Below are 17419 nucleotides of genomic sequence, written 5' to 3'. Positions count from 1 at the left end.
CACTGACACTTTTTAAAAAAATGACCAAGTAGATATGTGAGGGACATGTCTTTCCCACACATCTCAAAATTAGTCCTCTTTGGTTCTTCAAACAGGTGATAAACATGAATGGGGGAGAACCATACATGTATATTAATAGGATATGCATGCTTGCTACTTAACTCATTGTAGAATTTGGGATTTTTTTCAAAGGAGTGGTGTGACATTTACACAGTAGGCAGAAGAACATGACTAGAACAATAACAATATTGCAGTACTTAATAAAACTCACAGGGCAGAGCTTAGAATTTCAAGCTATAAAGTTCTCTACTTAGTGGTAGTTTTAGACTACTACTATTGGAGTTTCTTGGCTGCAGTTCCCTACATTAGTGGTTCCCAAACCAGGGGTTGCAACCCAAACAAGGGCCAGATGGATGATCCTGAGCATTGTAGAAAAGCAGGGTTTCCTATTACCAACATGCACTAACTCCATGGGTCACTGGCCAGAGAAAAACTATCTAGGGTCATGGTAAAAAAAAGTTTGGGAAACACTGCAATACATTAAACAGGTGCCAGTGAAGGAGAAATAATTTTCAACTACCATTATAAGAACCCTCTCTGATCACACTGAAGTATATGTATAACAAATAGGAATACTACACAGTGTTGAGCACCTCAAGTGTTGCCAGCTTCATGGCCACTGGGCAGATGGATTTTTCTAATGCAAGAAGGGAATTCAAAATAAGCCATTTTCCTGCACACTGGCAAATAGAGAGCAAGGCTCAGAAACTTACAGCTAGAAGGGCAATTTGTCTTCATCCCTAGCAACTTGACCTTGTCTTCACATTTTAATAATTATCCAAGAGTTCCGTCTCAATTCTTAGGGGGCAAGACTACCTGCTCCATGCTACAAGTGTGATAAGGTCACCATACTGGATGGAAAAAAGACTCACTAAAATACCACTTCATTGTAAACAATGTCCTTGTTATTTTAATTCCAGTAAAACAAAAACCAAATACAAACAGCCAACAAGAATACAAGTCCCTGCTCTCTGAAGACAAAGGATAGCAGTGAGGGATGGAGGCAAGGAGTCAGCTCACTGCTCTATATTAGTGGGAAGGACACGCTGTTCACCTCAGCTATACTGGGATGGATGCTTGGTGGTTCAGTAGAAAGTAGAATAAAACTTAAACCCAGCAGCCCAATCCCCCTTCAGCCTTTACTTTAAAAAGACAGACCAGATGTATATGGAAGGGCCCATCCCACACTGGCTACCAATCATATGAGACCCTACTGAAATGGTGCTATTAGCACTGCAGGAGCCAGGCCTCCAGGCAAGAACATGGTACGGGGGAAGTGTGGGGCAGGACAGAGAGAAGACTGGTTATCCTCTTTAATCCACTTCTTCCATGCGGGACGCATCCTCATCACCTTCCAGCGGAGGAATCTCTTCAGAGACAGCAGTACTGGGCTCCTCAGCAGCTACTTCATCTTCATCAATGCCTAGGGAAGAAAACAGAGAGAAAGGCAAGTTATCTTTAGAAGTTTCCATAACTAATTTTACTATGGCCACATCAGTAGGAACACAAAACTCTGGAAAAAAAATGCTGACTAGAGAAAATATGAACACCACCTGAAGCTTACTTTCAGACATTTACTGCTACAGCATTTATAAAGTGCTTCATGTGCACTTCTGTTGAAACCACATTGCATTTCCAAAACTACCTGTACTTGGGGCACAAAAGAGACACAGGGCGTAATCCTAAACCCTTATATGTCAGTGCTTTCCAGCACTGACATAAGGGCAATAAAGCTGAGGTAAAGGAACGAACATTGCCTGACTTTGAGGAGGCCTCCATGAGTGATGCCCAACTGCAGGATGCAGCACATGTCCCTTTGGCACCGCTATGCCAATGCTGGAAAGCACTGACATAAGGGTAAAGTTAGGATTGCGCCCAAAGAGAAGAGTGGATTGGCTAGCAAGTTCATGACAGAGGCAAGATCTGAACCACAGACTTGGTTCATGCTTTGAACTCTAGATGTTACACCTTTTCTTCACAACTACCATTCTCTATTCCTTTTTGATATTTTGACATCTAGGTCAGTGTTTCTCAAACTGGGTCAGGACCCATTTCAGGTGGGTCCCCATTTATTTCAATATTTTATTTTTAATATATTAGACTTGATGCTACCATGGTGTGTGACTGCATTTGGAGAAATATTACAGATCTGTACTTTTAACAGGCTTACTATGTATATGCTTTTAACAATGATAGTCAACAGGTCAGTTTGGGTAAGATTGCAGCCTAGGATTGCTAAAAATGTTCCTGCTTAACGATGTCACTTCTGGTCATGACATCATTTCCAGTGGGTCCTCACAGATTCTCATTCTAAAAAGTGGGTCTCAAAAACTTTTGAGAACCACTGATCTAGGCTAATAAAATACTTGCGATAAATCACATCATCAAAAGGAGGGATTCATATTTCTTTCAGAGCAGGGCTCCACCTACAGGCTAGAACAGAAAGTACATGTTTGAGAGCTGGCTGCTTGGGTGGGATAAATCACTTGACTGAGGGCCATACAAAACATGCAGTATGTGGAATTTGCAACCACACATTCACTCCGAGGGTTTATCCAAGGAAAAAGCCATGCTAGTCTTGCCTCCAACACTCTCACCCTTCAGCTGTCTTCTGCCTGAACATATCCTAGCAAGTACTTGCTTGCCAAAAGGGACAGGAATTTAAAAGCCCAAGAAAATAAGGAGGGAACAAGTTCTGGCAAAGCCACCCCTCCTCACAGCAAAAACCCCTCCTCCTCACAGAGACCAATCTAGGACACTCACTTCCTGGAGACTCAAAACCCAAAGAACCCATCTGAAACCATGTGAGTTCTCAATCATTTCAAAACCCATGTTTGGTTCAGAACTCACGAGTTAAGTGGAAAAGGTCCTTTATTCAATGAGGAAACCCACATGGGTTTTGCATGCTCTACATTCGCAGAAGCACTGATTTCCATCTGGGTTTTTGCATGTTTTTCTGGGTGTGAGTGTATCAGGGACAAACACAAAACCACTTAAATTTGTAAGAGTTCTGGTAAAGGTTCTCGTGTTCTGAAGTTTGTGCATCTTCCAGCAACTCACCTAGCCCCAGCTTGATCATCCTATAGATACGGTTGGAGTGAGTCTGTGGATCTTCCAGGGAGAAACCAGAAGAAAGCAGTGCTGTCTCAAAGAGCAACACCACGAGGTCCTTGACAGCCTTGTCATTCTTGTCTGCCTCAGCCTTCTGGCGCAGAGTCTCTACAATGGGGTGGTCTGGATTGATCTCCAGGTGCTTCTTGGCCATCATGTAGCCCATGGTGGAGTTGTCTCGTAAGGCCTGGGCCTTCATGATACGTTCCATGTTAGCTGTCCAGCCATAGGTGCTAGTGACAATACAGCATGGGGAAGAGACCAGTCGGTTTGAAACTGTCACCTAAAGATACACACAACAGATTTTAAATACAAATTCGTGAGGCCTTGTCACATAGGTTTGGTATCAGACATTAAAAGGTCATCTACTGAAATGTCAGCATGGCAAGAGCTCACCTTTTCAACCTTCTTCTCCAAGATTTCCTTCATGAGTTTGCAGAGGTTCTCAAATTTGGCCTTGCTCTCCTCCATCTTCTTCTTCTCATCCTCATCCTCAGGCAGCTCCAGCCCTTCCTTGGTGACCGAAACCAAGGTCTTTCCATCAAACTCCTTAAGCTGTTGAACACTGTACTCATCAATGGGCTCTGTCATATACACCACCTCAAAACCACGCTTCCTCACCCGTTCCACAAAGGCAGAGTTGGCAACTTGCTCCTTGCTCTCACCTGCTCAATGAGAGATTATTATTAACACCCAGTTGCACATTAAGACTTCCAACAATCCCACAGCAAAGCTCTTTTTCAAGAATTAACAGGTTTCAGCTGGGCTTGCCTTTGCTAACCCTTGTTGATGGGGCCACAAACCAGGCAAGTCCCTTATATATCTGATATCTTTTGGTATTCCAGAATCTCTATCCCGCACACAAACTTGTAACACACATTCAAGACAAGGATCTTACTGGCTGATGGGGGGAGGGAAAGAGAGAAAACAAACATTTTTAAGTACTTCCTAATGAGCCCTTAAATTTGGAATAGTCCAAGACACAATTACACAAATAATTCTTAAATGGACATCTGCATACTTATTAAAAACATTGCAAAGAAACTACCTTTAAAGAACTAAAGTACTTCCAGGCCACTCAAAAAATTGAAATTTGTACTACATGTATTGCAGAAAGGGAGATATCTGGAACACCCTCCCTGGGAAGATCAGACAAGGAATCTGATTTTTTTCCCTTCAGCAAACAGAATATGGGGCATCAGCTTTACCTCCCAATAGAGCTCTGTTCAGAGCAAATCAAGATTTGTAGGTCTAGGCTTGCAGAATTCAACCTTCATTTACTATTATGAGTAAATATCTTTAATCTGCATATGTTGTGTGGATTGTGAAATTAAGATTTGAACATTTTAATTTTTCACCATGCATTGAGAAATAAGTGCCGGGATTCAACGATTTGAAATGGAAGGCAAGGAGGGGAAACTGCAAATGGACTTGCAAGCAGTTGTGAAAAACCCTTTTCACTGAAACTTGGTTGGCAACCTACAGTCTCGAAAGACTATGGTATAAGCCTACAGCACCTAGTATTCCCAGGCGGTCCCCCATCCAAGTACTAACCAGGCCTGACGCTGCTTAGCTTCTGAGATCAGACAAGATTGGGCATCTCTACTTACAGGTTTTCAGCTGTGGCCTCTGTGACCATGACTGGATGCATTTTTCTACCCCCCCCCCTTTTAGAAGGCTTTCCCCTACTCTCCTTAAGTAATGAGCCAGCAAGATTCAGACAACACCATCTACCCAGGAGTTTTGACCAAAACCACACACAGAACTAAGGAAAACACTGATATCAACCTATGTGTCTCAACTTCAGAGCTCCAATTATGCTATCTTACAGAAGCAGTGGAAATTCTTACTCAAAAGGATAATCCTTTATGAGGTGCAAGGATACGACCAAGAGGTTCACAGACGATAACTCACCTGTGATGTAGTAGATGCTCTTCTGATTATCCTTCATACGGGACACATACTCTGAGAGGGAGCTCATCTCATCCCCTGAATGTGACGTGTGGTAGCGCAACAGCTCTGACAGGCGCTTCCTGTTAGTAGAGTCCTCATGGATTCCCAACTGAGGGCAAGAAAATGCTTTACAGGCATCTATTTGGGTTTATAGATTGCTCTATTCCCAAAATACAAGACAGATCTCCATTCCCACAGGCCTCTTTACTCTTTCCATTATTTACACACTGGTGGAAGGGCTGTGTCTTATCGCCAGATTCTAACTAACTTTCCAACCCCAATGCAGCCATGCCAATGGGGCACACACACTGCATTTTGCACTGGCAAGCAGCAATCAGCGTGGCAACAAGGTAGAAGAAAATTTGTTCCCTTACCTTGGGGCTGCATTTACACTAGAAACTTGGTTAAGATTGGAATGTTAGCAGAGGACAACTGTGCCTAAGAACTCTTTTCTCCTTACCCTTCCGTCTTTCTACATAAGTTGGAGGCATTATTTTACACAGACATCCCATGCTTATTAGTCAAGTGCACAAAATTATAGACTCTCCCACAATATTTAATATTAAATAGTAATATTCAAACAAGTCCCAGGGAACAGAAGGTCACGGTTTTCTCCCTACTAAGTCAAACATCTTACTGCAATCCACACTGAACTGTAAACATGTATCTAACTGGTCAAGGATGCAGAGGGACCCAAATTCTAAACCCTCAATACCAGGGAGGTCCACTGGTGATGTCACATTACAGATGTTCAGACTTTTTGAGCAGAAGCTTATAGTTTGCCTGTTTGAGCCTTTTCAAAATCAGGAGGACTAGAAAATCTAATTTGAAGATAAAGAGCATGTCTCAAGATTTACAAAAGATCATTTAGCAGAGCTCAATAAGCTAAAGTTGTGGTGGGGGAAAAGCTTCTGCCATAACAGATGGTTGTGCTACTCAGTTTTCTGCAGGGTATCTCAAGCTTAGTTCCAAGCTGTGGGCAGCCCTCCTCTCACCTTGAGGTTTTTGGAGAAGGCCTCATAGAACTTCTTGTAGTTCTCTTTGTCCTCAGCAAGTTCTGCAAAGAGCTCCAAGCATTTTTTGACAATGTTCTTGCGAATTACTTTGAGAATCTTGCTTTGCTGCAGCATCTCACGGGAGATGTTCAGGGGCAGGTCCTCGGAGTCCACCACACCCCGGATGAAGTCTGAGTTAATAAAATAGAAATCAGAAATGCAAAAGGAGTAATGACCCCTGCTGTAACCCAAAGATAAATGTTCAGATTGTTTATTCTTGGTAAGTGATCTGAAAACTAAGGCCAAAGCAGCATATTTGCACACCACATTTGGGAACTCTTTCGTCCCCTAAATAGCCATACAGAAGACAAATTAGGGTAGCTGGGCTTGTGTTCAGCAGCTAACTGGGTCACACTACTCAGGGTGAGGAAAGAATCCCATTATCCCAGAGGTTCCAAAAGTATGTGTTGCTGCACACTCACAAGAGAGCCATGGAATGACCCTGATGCCCGCCAATCTTGGATCTCATGAGATATCACAAGATCCAAGTTTGCAGCACCTGGCTGAGCTGGGAAAAGGCTCCAGGAGCATCGTGATCCAGGTGAATTTGGGAACCACTGCCTTATTCCCATATAATTATATTGACCAGAGGTCTGGAGAGAGTCTTCTCCCCTTGTAACATAGCTGTGTTCAATATGCTTACTTAAGCAAGCTAAAGTATTCTGCAGGAGTCCTCTTTCATGCACCCACTTATTACCTGCTGCACACTGCGATCTGCACTACAGAAACTGAGTGGGCAGGGAGGGGCTTATAAGTGGACAGTCCTGCCTTTCAGTAGGCTAGGGCAGATGATCTTCCATCACATCTCACTCTATGAAGACTTTGTAAGCAGAATGTGCCCAACAGGAAGTCCAAGCCCCAAACCAATGTAAGGGATTCTGCAAACGGAACAGGGATAAGCTGCTTTGTGCCTTCCTTGCATTACTCTCCCTAGTTATCAGTTCCACAAAAACCACAGCAACATAAAAAAGCACTACTACTACTTATTTCTATCTTCTAATGTCATGTTTTATTAGCACCTTTTACTGTCATATCACTCCTGTTCATGTTTTATAGCTGCTCTATTGTTTTCCTATGCTTTTTTTGTTTATTGTATTTGTGTGCGTTGGAGACTATTTTAATATTTTGTGTTGGTTGCATATTTGTATTTTTTGTTAGTGGACTCAGGTATGGGGAAAAGGTAGGGTATAAATGCATTAAATAAATTGGTACACGAAGCTAGATTGACAGAAAAAGGGGCTCAAAGCACAAAACATGCTTTCTCACAGCAAACCTCTGGATAAAGGATGCCAGGTAGCAAGAACATAAAACGCATCTTCCTGATATTCTGGGAAATTGCTGTCAGTAAAAGGTAAACCATACCGGGCCAGGTGACCCATGGGATTGACCCAGATTAATACTACCCATGCACCCAACTGTCTAGGAGCACTGTTGTCTGCTTCTGCATAGGTGTTTGTTCCATCCCTACAAGCACCTGTTCATTCAGAACATTTAATGAGGAAGGAAATAAACTAAGGCAGGTTGTGAGGAGGTGGCAAGAACCATGTATGGAGCTTACTCAGATACTCTGGGATGAGTTCATCACAGCTGTCCATAATGAAGACACGTCTGACGTACAGCTTGATGTTGTTCTTTTTCTTCTTGTTCTCAAAGAGGTCAAATGGGGCCCGACGGGGGATGAAAAGAAGTGCCCGGAATTCCAGCTGTCCCTCCACCGAGAAGTGCTGCAAAGTTTAGGAGTATAAGATGAGGCAATGAACAGTTTGCTGATCTCAGTTTGGGAAGGTTGGCATTTCCCTTTCGGGACTGGCAACAGGACATCTGCAGAGACTTGGAAAAATACTCAGCTTGGTGGCTCTGCTGTTCCCCTGTCCTGTGCGCATCCAATTTGGTAGGAAGCAAAGCCTCCCAAGTCGAGCTCTGCATAGGCTGGATCCACCCCATGGGCCGTGGGTTGCCAACCCCTGCTTTAGACCTTCTGAAGCAGCAGCAAGTTCCACAGATGCAGCTTCTCTGCATTATAGTACTAAAGAGAAGCTGCAACTGCCACTGTTTCAACTGGATAATTTCACCCCATCAAGCAGCAAATGAGAAATAACACTTTTGTCCTTTGATGGGACTTCTGCCCAACAGTCAAGCACAGGATGTAGGCAACCTTCAGTCTCGAAAGACTATGGTATCGCGCTCTGAATGGTGGTTCTGGAACAGCGTCTAGTGTGGCTGAAAAGGCCGATTCGGGAGTGAAGTCAAGCACATCGTTTGTGTTATTTTAGTCCTAAGACATCCTTCTCTTCCAAAGCTTTCACTGCCTTGTCTGGCATGTTTCTGGCCTACCACTTAGCACAAGCTGGTCCAGCTTAGCAAAGTATCGAAGTGGAGTACTGAAACCACTGCTCTTCACATTGCCTTGTCGTCAAGCTGCTTGACTGTTCTACATGGGTAAAGCTCAGCCAAGTCTGAAGCTATTGGACAAGATATACAGTACCTGCTAACCTTCTGGGCAGTTAACAGGCACAGGGGCCCTCTATGGGTCAGAAAATGCAACCCTGAAGCTCAGCAGTACTTTACTGCACCAGAATAAGGAACCATAAGCTGGTCCCTCCACAGGAAGCATTCTTCTTTCCCAAGAATACTTCACACAACTACGCATTAAGTGCTCTGCTTCTCGGTTAATACCTCCTATTGAAATCTCTGCTACTTGATATGGGCCTTTGAAGATATTGGGGACAAAACAGATGCTTAAGTCCCAAGCCCTTGACAGTCCCTCACCTTGACAGCCAGATGGTCTTCCCAGTCATTGGTGAGGCTCTTGTAAAATTCGCCATACTCTTCCTGAGTGATGTCATCAGGGTTACGGGTCCAGATGGGCTTAGTCTTGTTTAGTTCTTCCTGGTCAATGTACTTCTCTTTGATCTTCTTAGTCTTCTTCTTACTCTTGCTACCTTCTTCTTCCTCATCTGAGCCCACATCCTCAATTTTGGGTTTTTCGTCATCTTTAGGGGCTGCCTCCTCATCTTCCTTCTCAGTTTTTTCCTCCTCTGCCTCATCATCACTGATCTCTTTCTCACGCTCCTTCTCCAGCTGCAGGAAGAAAAAAAAGTTACTGGGGGTGTGCGTTTGGGAGGGAGTGTAGTTTACTAGCAGAGCTTTGCATGAAGAAGCTTTCAGATTCAATTTCTGGCATCTTCAGGTAGAACAGGGAAAAAGGTCTGAAAACCTGAAAGCCACAGCCAGTGTCAGCAATATATGAAGTCAGACCAGTGATCCAGCTAAGGCAACTGATGTCTTCAGATAGGAGCATACTAAAGAACAGCTACCACAATATACAAGACAGCTGTGAATAATTTCTGGTTGTTGGCAACCTTCTCGGAAGACTATGGTATTGCGCTCTGGATGGTGGTTCTGGCACAGCGTCTAGTGTGGCTGAAAAGGCCACACTAGAATAATTAATAGAAGAATAGAGTAATATAATTAACAATAATAGAATAATTTCTATTTCACTGTTAACTGGAACAATTCCCCTCATATACGTACATAGAGGGTGATGGGGTAGCCAATGAATTGGGAGTGTTTCTTCACAACTTCCTTGACACGGCGTTCTTCCAGGTATTCAGTCTGATCCTCCTTCAGGTATAAAATCACCTTGGTACCACGGCCAATGGGTTCACCTAAGACACAAAGCAAAAGAAAATGTTATGTCAGATGCAGGCACTGCACAACATTTTTGATGGATACTGAACAGGGTTGGAACTACTATATTAAGAACTGCTGTCCCTAAATATCACGTGTCAACACATAAGAGGACAATAGAAAAAAGCAACAACATACACACTTCTAGGTATAAGAAAGTGTTTCCAGTATTGCCTACCCCTAATTTTATCAGTCCTCATTACAATTTCTTTATCCGTGGATTAAAAAAATTAACGAACACAAAGCAGCTGCTTACTTTGCTGAGAAAAATATTCAGCTCAGATGCACCTTCACAGTGATTTAATTTTCTTAAAAACTGGAATTGAATCACTATACAGCTTGATCTGAACAACAAAAAGGCAGCATTTCAATGTCACCACATACCATGATCAGCTCTAACTGTGAAGGAGCCCCCAGCAGATGACTCCCAGGCATACTGTTCATCATCATTGTGCTTGGTGATGACCACAACTTTCTCAGCAGCAAGGTAAGCAGAGTAAAAACCCACACCAAACTGCCCAATCATAGAGATGTCTGCACCAGCCTATAGAAAGAAAGGAAAAAGGTGAGATGTGATCCCACAGCCATGCAATCACTTGAGTGCAAACATAAAATGTTTCTACATGGCCAGGACGGCATGTTCCATGGAGATGGAATGAAGTAAGTCAGCAGACATGGACAGACATGGTAAAATACCAACAAACAATTTACAGACAAGATTCCAGATTACGTGAACAATGCAGAAGCATAGAATACATACTAGGCAAAGGAATCAGCATCGCGAGAGCCTCAGTCTTTATCACCCTTATTCTGACAGATATAGGCTTGATAAGATACTTAGAATCTTCCCTAGTAAAATCTTAAAAGCAAGGGAATGCAGACTGAAGAGTTTATCCACTAGTCAAGGAAATCTACCCATCTCCATTAGAATTACGTCAAACCAGCAAATAATGCAAATTTGCCTAAGTTGTATACTTTCTCTCATATACACTACACACAATTCAGGACTGTTTAAGCGCAAAGTTTATAAAAAAACATTTGGTGCATTTGCTTATTGGGTTTGCAACACTATTACTTTAATACAACAGGCATTCAACCAGAGATTCCAAATGAACACAAAATTTCCCATGGTAACTAAAAATTCAGACATGCCTCTTCCTCCAGTATCCCTTGCCTCTGTCCCCCTTATACCACTAGGTTAAATATGACCATTTTACAGCTGAAATCTCTTTTGATTCCTTGTCCCTTTCCTATATTAACTACACTTATTCTGTCCTCTTGTCTTCAAACACAAAGTCTCCCAAATTATCTTTCTTGAAGTTCTCATCTCCTTAAACCAGTGGTTACCGAACTGTGAGCTGTGACTTCTCGAGGAGCTGCGGAATCTTTGTGAAAAACCCATCATCTTATACAACGCATAGGACTGTAGCCCTAATGGAGAGCGATGGCCAATATCCTGGTAGGTTAAGGGAGCTGCCAGTCAAAAAAGTGTGGGAACCACTGCCTTATGCTGCCACAACCCCCACTTCCTGCAAGGGGCATATAGCCCATTGACATCAAGATGCTCCATCCAACGCTAAGACAGGATTTCAGGAGATTGTCCATTGTTTACCTACAGATTTCTATAGGATGTTTCATGTTACAAGATACTCTGTTAAACAATACAACACAGAGAAGAGTTGACAGGGCTTAGATTCTCTAACCATACCACCACTCCCAAATATTCAGGCTACAAATCATCTACCTGCAGGGCTTCCATGAAGGCTTTGGTGCCAGACTTGGCAATGGTGCCCAGATTATTGATGAGATCCGCCTTTGTCATCCCAATGCCAGTGTCGATCAAAGTGAGGGTGCGGTCATGGGGATTAGGGATGATGTCTATCTTCAGTTCCTTGCCACTTTCCAGCTTTGAGGGGTCTGTAAGACTCTCATAGCGAATCTTGTCCAGTGCCTGAGAGACAGAACAAACAGTTAAGATTCCCTACTCAATTTCTATCTTGCGATCTGTCTGCCTCCTCAAAAGATTACCAAGGAAACAATAACTGTTAAGAATAATAAATCTATTTGAAAAGATATGGTAGTCAGCTTAGAACAAACATTTCATGCTGTTACCCAAATCCCCCAAGTACTTTCCATATTATAAGCACTTGCCACTTAGCCTCCCAGTGGGCCGGAGACAAACTGAATGAATGCTAGCAACCCATACAAGGGCTAAGCTTTTACATAAGCAAGTACCATTTAACCCATTTCTGTCCAGCCCACAGGTTATTCGTTTGACCCCTACTGCATACATACAATGTTGGGCAAAAATGGCTTAAAACATGACCCAGAAGAAGAGAGGCATTATATTACTGCTCTCTTCAGAAGACAGCTTGTAGATCCTCTCTCATGTTCTCCCAAGTTCTTAGATAAGATCAGCAATATCTGATTTTTTTAGGCTAGAGCTAGTAAAACATAAAAGCACAAGCCCAGTCTTGCAAAGGAAAAATCAGAATGACTTCTGTAAAGGAAAGTCCTGCCTCGGTCTTTTGGAGTTCTCGGACACAAGTGCTGCAACACCCAAACATAATTCAGAGCTGGGGCAAGCCTGGAGGTGGGTAAGTTTGCAGAAGACACCAAATTATTCATAATGATATTCGTATGATATTCATAATGATGAAACAAACCATGAAGAGTTTGCTTTAAGGGCTCGAACCGCCTGTCAAAACTGGGAGAAGGGCAACAAATGACGTAAACAAGTACAAGGTGATGCATATTTGGGCACCAAACCAACTTATACCATAATGGAGTCTGAGCTGATGATACCTGGCCAATAAAGAGACAATGGATGGCTCAATGAAAGCGTTAACAGTGTTGAGACAATCCCTTTAGAATATTGTATACCTTTATAAATATTTATATACTTTGACAAAGTACTTCACAAAGCAATTTACGTTGCAAAATAATGATTAAGGAAGTTGTCATCCTATTGCAAAAAGGATAACAGAGCTGGGAAACAGCAATCAGAATGACCCACAGATTGGAGCACATTTCCAATGAAGAAAAATCAACACATTTGAATTCCTTTAATTTGGGATGGGAGTGCAGAGAAGAAGATGACCAAGACATAATGGAAGCTTGTAAAGGATGCTCAGGAATGGAAAGAGGCAAGTTTTTGCTTTCTGTTTTGTAATACTACAACTTGTAGCTATCAAACGAAATTCATTAGCAGTAGATCTAGGGAGCAAACAACAAGGGAGGTCTTTGCTTTCATACCCCACTTTTGGACTTTTCGGGAATTTTCAGTATCTGGAAATGAGATGCTGGACTTCTGGTTCTGATTTAACAATGCTTTTTTTTGTAGACATTCATAAATACAGCGGTCCTCCTTCCCAACAGCCTCAATAGAAACTGCATGCCTTAAAGGCTACCAGTCCATGCATCCTGCAGGGCTTTGCCAAGTACATGAAAAATAAATTCTTGATGTTGGTTATTAGCAGCAGCAGACAGAATTACTTCTGCTTGGCAACTGCTTGTTGCTAAGATACTTGCTGCAGTACTGCTAGGGTGGACAAAAACCCATTTTTAGCATCAGAATATTTAAATTTTATTAAGGTTCTCATTTTTAAAATAGCCCAATTTAAATTAAGTCTGAATAAAGGTACATCAAAGCCTTCATGTATAATCTCCTAAAACTGAATGATAAGCCCCCTCTCAGAGACATTTCAATGTAAAGAGAAAAGAATAATGGGAAAATCTCTTTCTGAGAGCAAGCATTATCCATGAGGCACAACAGGTCATACACAATGTTATATTAGGCTGGCACAACAAACAGTATATTGTTATAGGTCTGATACTTGAGCAAGGGGCTGGAAAGTCATTACCAGCACTGGGATTTCCCAATTGCAGATGATACACATTTTGCAAAATCATCCACTGTGCTCACTGGATGATCTGGCACACTTAAAAAAAAAAAATTATTTAAATGACCTGAGATTTAGGTTTCAGATTATGACTATTTACTTATTATTAACAAAGATTGTTCTCCCTTTATATAGTACAGAAATTGTTCCACCCAGTAACTAACTGCCAGCCCTTATTTGGGAAGTTTTGGGTCCTCAGACATCCCTAAATAGAGGACAAATGGGCTGCAATGAGCAAAAGTTTCAGACTGTTGCCTAAATTGCCATTCTTGGGTGGAGTCTAGATTAGGGCAAGGCAGGACAGTTATGCAATAACGGAGAACAAGAAAAAGTAAAACAGAAAGCAGCAACAATGGAGACAATAATCTCCTCCAAGATAATGAAAATGCTTTATTTAATTGAAAAGCCATGTTTTACTGTCACATTAACCAAATAGTATGTGTCACTGTTCAGAAGTTGAGATACCAATTGAAAACTTGATTTAAGTCCTTTCTGCCCAATGTTGCATATATGCACCAAATGCGTACATTTGTGAGCCAGGCAAAAATGGGTTAAATAAGTATTTTTCTCTTAGAGTGTAACTACACTGTTATACTGTGTAACTTCTCTTGTAATTACACTTAAATTAAAGTGTAATTACACTTAAATAATTTCTCCTTTCTCCTCCCCTCCTCTGCCATTCAACTCTGAATCACCAGACTCACATCAGAGGCATTAGAAATGATCTCCCGCAGAAAGATTTCCTTGTTGGAGTAGAAGGTATTGATTATCAAGGACATAAGCTGGGCAATCTCTGCCTGGAAGGCAAAGGTCTCCACCTCCTCTTCACCATGCTGGATTTCTTCAGGCATCTGGAAGACAATTCAAAACGTGAATACCTTCCTAATTAATAATAATCCATGCACTAACATTTAGCATTTAAAGAGCACTGTAGAGCATTCAAAGCACTTCACATGCATTATCACAGCAGTCCTAACAACCACCTTGTTGAATGAAACTATAATATTATCTCCCTGCATTACAGGCTGAAGGTTGAAGCTGAGGGTAGCCTAAGATTATTTATAGAGTTTGTGATGCAGGCAAAATCAGAACCAAGAACACCTTGGTTTACAGTTCGATTTTTTACAGTGCAATCCTATACATGACTATTCATAAGTCAATCCTGAGTTCAATGGGACTTACTTGATAGGTATATAGAATGGCAGCCCTTAATCACTATGCTTCACTATCTCAATTACATATTGCTGAATCTATATACAGGTGCATGACACTGATGTTCTGACTAGCGATGGGCCACATATACGACAGATCCTTGGTGGTCAATGGTCTGCAAATGTGGTAGCCTCTCCATTCCAAGAATGCTCCTCTCCATTCCACCTGCTTCCATTGCTCACAAACCTGAAAGGCTTCTCCACCATGCACCTGAAAGTGTTGGTTGCTCCGCTAGCTGGAAAACACCCCAGAAGGCATCGCACAGTCAGATGAAGGGCAGCATTTTGGCTTGTCACCAGCCCATCAGCTCACTCTGTGAGATGCCTGCTGGGGCTATTTCCCAGCAAAGCATCCAGTACTTTCAGATGCAAGGCAGAGCAGCCAGGGAGAAGCATTTCAGGTTTGTGAGAGGCAGTGGTTTTTAGAGCACTCTCAAAGCAGTGAGGTTCCCAGGTTTGTTCGTATAATAACCCTTTGGTTAATGATGGGCTTTGGGAAACAAATGCCTGTTGTTAACCAACACATACTGTAGTCTGATAAAACAGAACATGGATCTAGACGTCAGACAGCCACAATCAAAGCTCAGCTCTGGATTCAGTGGGTGTCCTCAGGCATCTTTTCATCCTCAATTCCAAACAGGAACCAATGCCTATCCTCAACCCAGGATTATTGCAAAGAAGAAGGAGCTGAGCTGAAGGGTGTTCTGTGGGGCTCAGCAACTGACATTCCCAGTCTCAATTATTGTTTTTTAAAATACTCAGAAATAAGTCATACAAGTATCCAATATGCTTGAAGTAGTAAGTAAAGCACTTATACAGAATTTTCAAGCATTCAAAGTGCTTCATACAGATAGCCAAAGTTAGCTTTCATGGGTTATTAAGCAAAAAGTGACATCACTAAGCAGATGATGGCCAGAAGTAAGCACTTTGTTCTCACACAGCCACAAATTACAAAAGAAAAAATATGCAAATCTTGTTTCCAAGATATGAGAGAGCCCAATTACCACACTAGGAGAGCCCAATTGTAACGGGGGTTGGATAAACTGGTTTCAGGGGCTGCATCGAGAGCCTTATGTTATGTTTGGCACCCCTGCTGTGACATACCATCATCCTGACATTGCAGATGGGAAATAAAACGTTGACTACTAACTGTAGCCCCAGATGGAGGTACATTCAAAAGAGGAGAATTCCCAGAAACGTGCTGCCAATTGAGACTACAATCCTATCATAAGTGTGTGATGGGTGGGGAGGCAGGTGAAGCACAGCCTCCCCACCAGGGGCGTGTGGTGGGTGGGGAGGCTGGGGAGGCAGAGCCTCCCCACCCGAGTCTTTGGAAAAGCCACGATGGGTTGTGGGTGCTTGGGCACCTCCCGCGGCGGTGGCGCTTTCCCAAAGACTCCACACGCCCCTGAAACCTCTGCACACTTACCTGGGAGCAAGCCCCATTGACTACAAAGAGGCTTGATTCTGAGTAGCCACCCTCAGGCTCCGACAGAGCCTCCACTGCGAGGCTGACGACGCGCGTGCCCTGAAATCCAGCGGAGGAGGTAGGGCCTGCCTTCCTTCCCTCCCACGCGCCCGCCGCGGAGGGTCATTCTAGCCCCGGCGCTGCCTCCGAGCCATTGTTGAGCTGGCGAGCGGCCATGCCCGCATGCACTGCTCCAGCCGCCTCCTGGGGCGCGCAGGAGGCTCGCCCCCACCAGGACGGGAGGCGCGCAGGCGGCGCTGCGGCCCTCAGGGCCTCGTGCGCCCGCGTGGGGCCTGCCTAGGCCGAGACCGGCACGCGCGCACGCTGAACTCCCCCAACACGGCAGCCTGCGCGCGGCCCTGCGCGCTCCACAAGGGCCGGGTCGAGGGGGGGTCACGGTCCCCCCTCCAGGCTCGCGCGGTCCCCGGAACAGGTGCGTGTCTTCCGGCGGCTCCGCACGTGGCAGCACCCCTGGGGGGCCAGAGCCTCGCTCTTCTCGAAGGGCCCCCAGGGGGAGAAAGGACAACCTGCGACCCGCTTACTCTGGTCGACGGCGGGAGATCGGCCCGGAGCACGGCTCAGTCTTGGCGGCAGAGATCGCGGCGCAGCCGGGAGAGGATGGGGGACCGCCTCTTCCAGGCCTATATAGGGGCTGAGCCCGCAGCCGCCCGTCCGCCTGCTCCCTCCGCCTTAAAAGGGACGCGCCGCTTGGAACTCAACTGCGCTTCCGAGCCTGGGGCAGCTCCTTTCTGCGCTCCCAGCACAGCGAACAGCACCAGGGTGACCACAAGGGGGGCAGAGACTGTGGCCTCTGCGTCGGAGAGGGAGTTTGGGCAGCTGCAGCTCAGCATGGAAGGGTTTAAACGCTGCCCTGCCTGCATTCCCTCTTCTGGTCAATGCTTATGAGCCCAATCCTATGCCTGTCTACTCTGAAGTAAGTCCCATTATAGTCAGTGGATTTTACTCTGA

At 43.9% G+C, this 17419-nt stretch overlaps 1 protein-coding gene across 1 annotated transcript; it reads right to left on the bottom strand.

Moving 5' to 3' along the window:
• Positions 1-1271: 1271 nt before the first annotated feature.
• Positions 1272-17080, bottom strand: HSP90AB1 (heat shock protein 90 alpha family class B member 1). Its single transcript, XM_066618626.1, has 12 exons — positions 16993-17080; positions 14476-14622; positions 11614-11820; positions 10254-10413; positions 9714-9847; positions 8949-9260; positions 7738-7903; positions 6120-6310; positions 5086-5233; positions 3568-3836; positions 3121-3454; positions 1272-1483 (listed from the first exon to the last, which is right to left on the bottom strand). The coding sequence occupies exons 2-12, from the start codon at positions 14620-14622 to the stop codon at positions 1374-1376; spliced, it is 2178 nt and encodes a 725-aa protein (XP_066474723.1). The 5' UTR covers positions 16993-17080; the 3' UTR covers positions 1272-1373.
• Between the last annotated feature and the right edge of the window lie 339 nt (positions 17081-17419).

The sequence above is a fragment of the Tiliqua scincoides genome, chromosome 1, assembly GCF_035046505.1.
Source record: "Tiliqua scincoides isolate rTilSci1 chromosome 1, rTilSci1.hap2, whole genome shotgun sequence".
Lineage (NCBI taxonomy): Eukaryota > Metazoa > Chordata > Lepidosauria > Squamata > Scincidae > Tiliqua > Tiliqua scincoides.
Note: the sequence above shows the minus strand (reverse complement) of the source record. Positions and strands in the feature narration are given on the sequence as shown.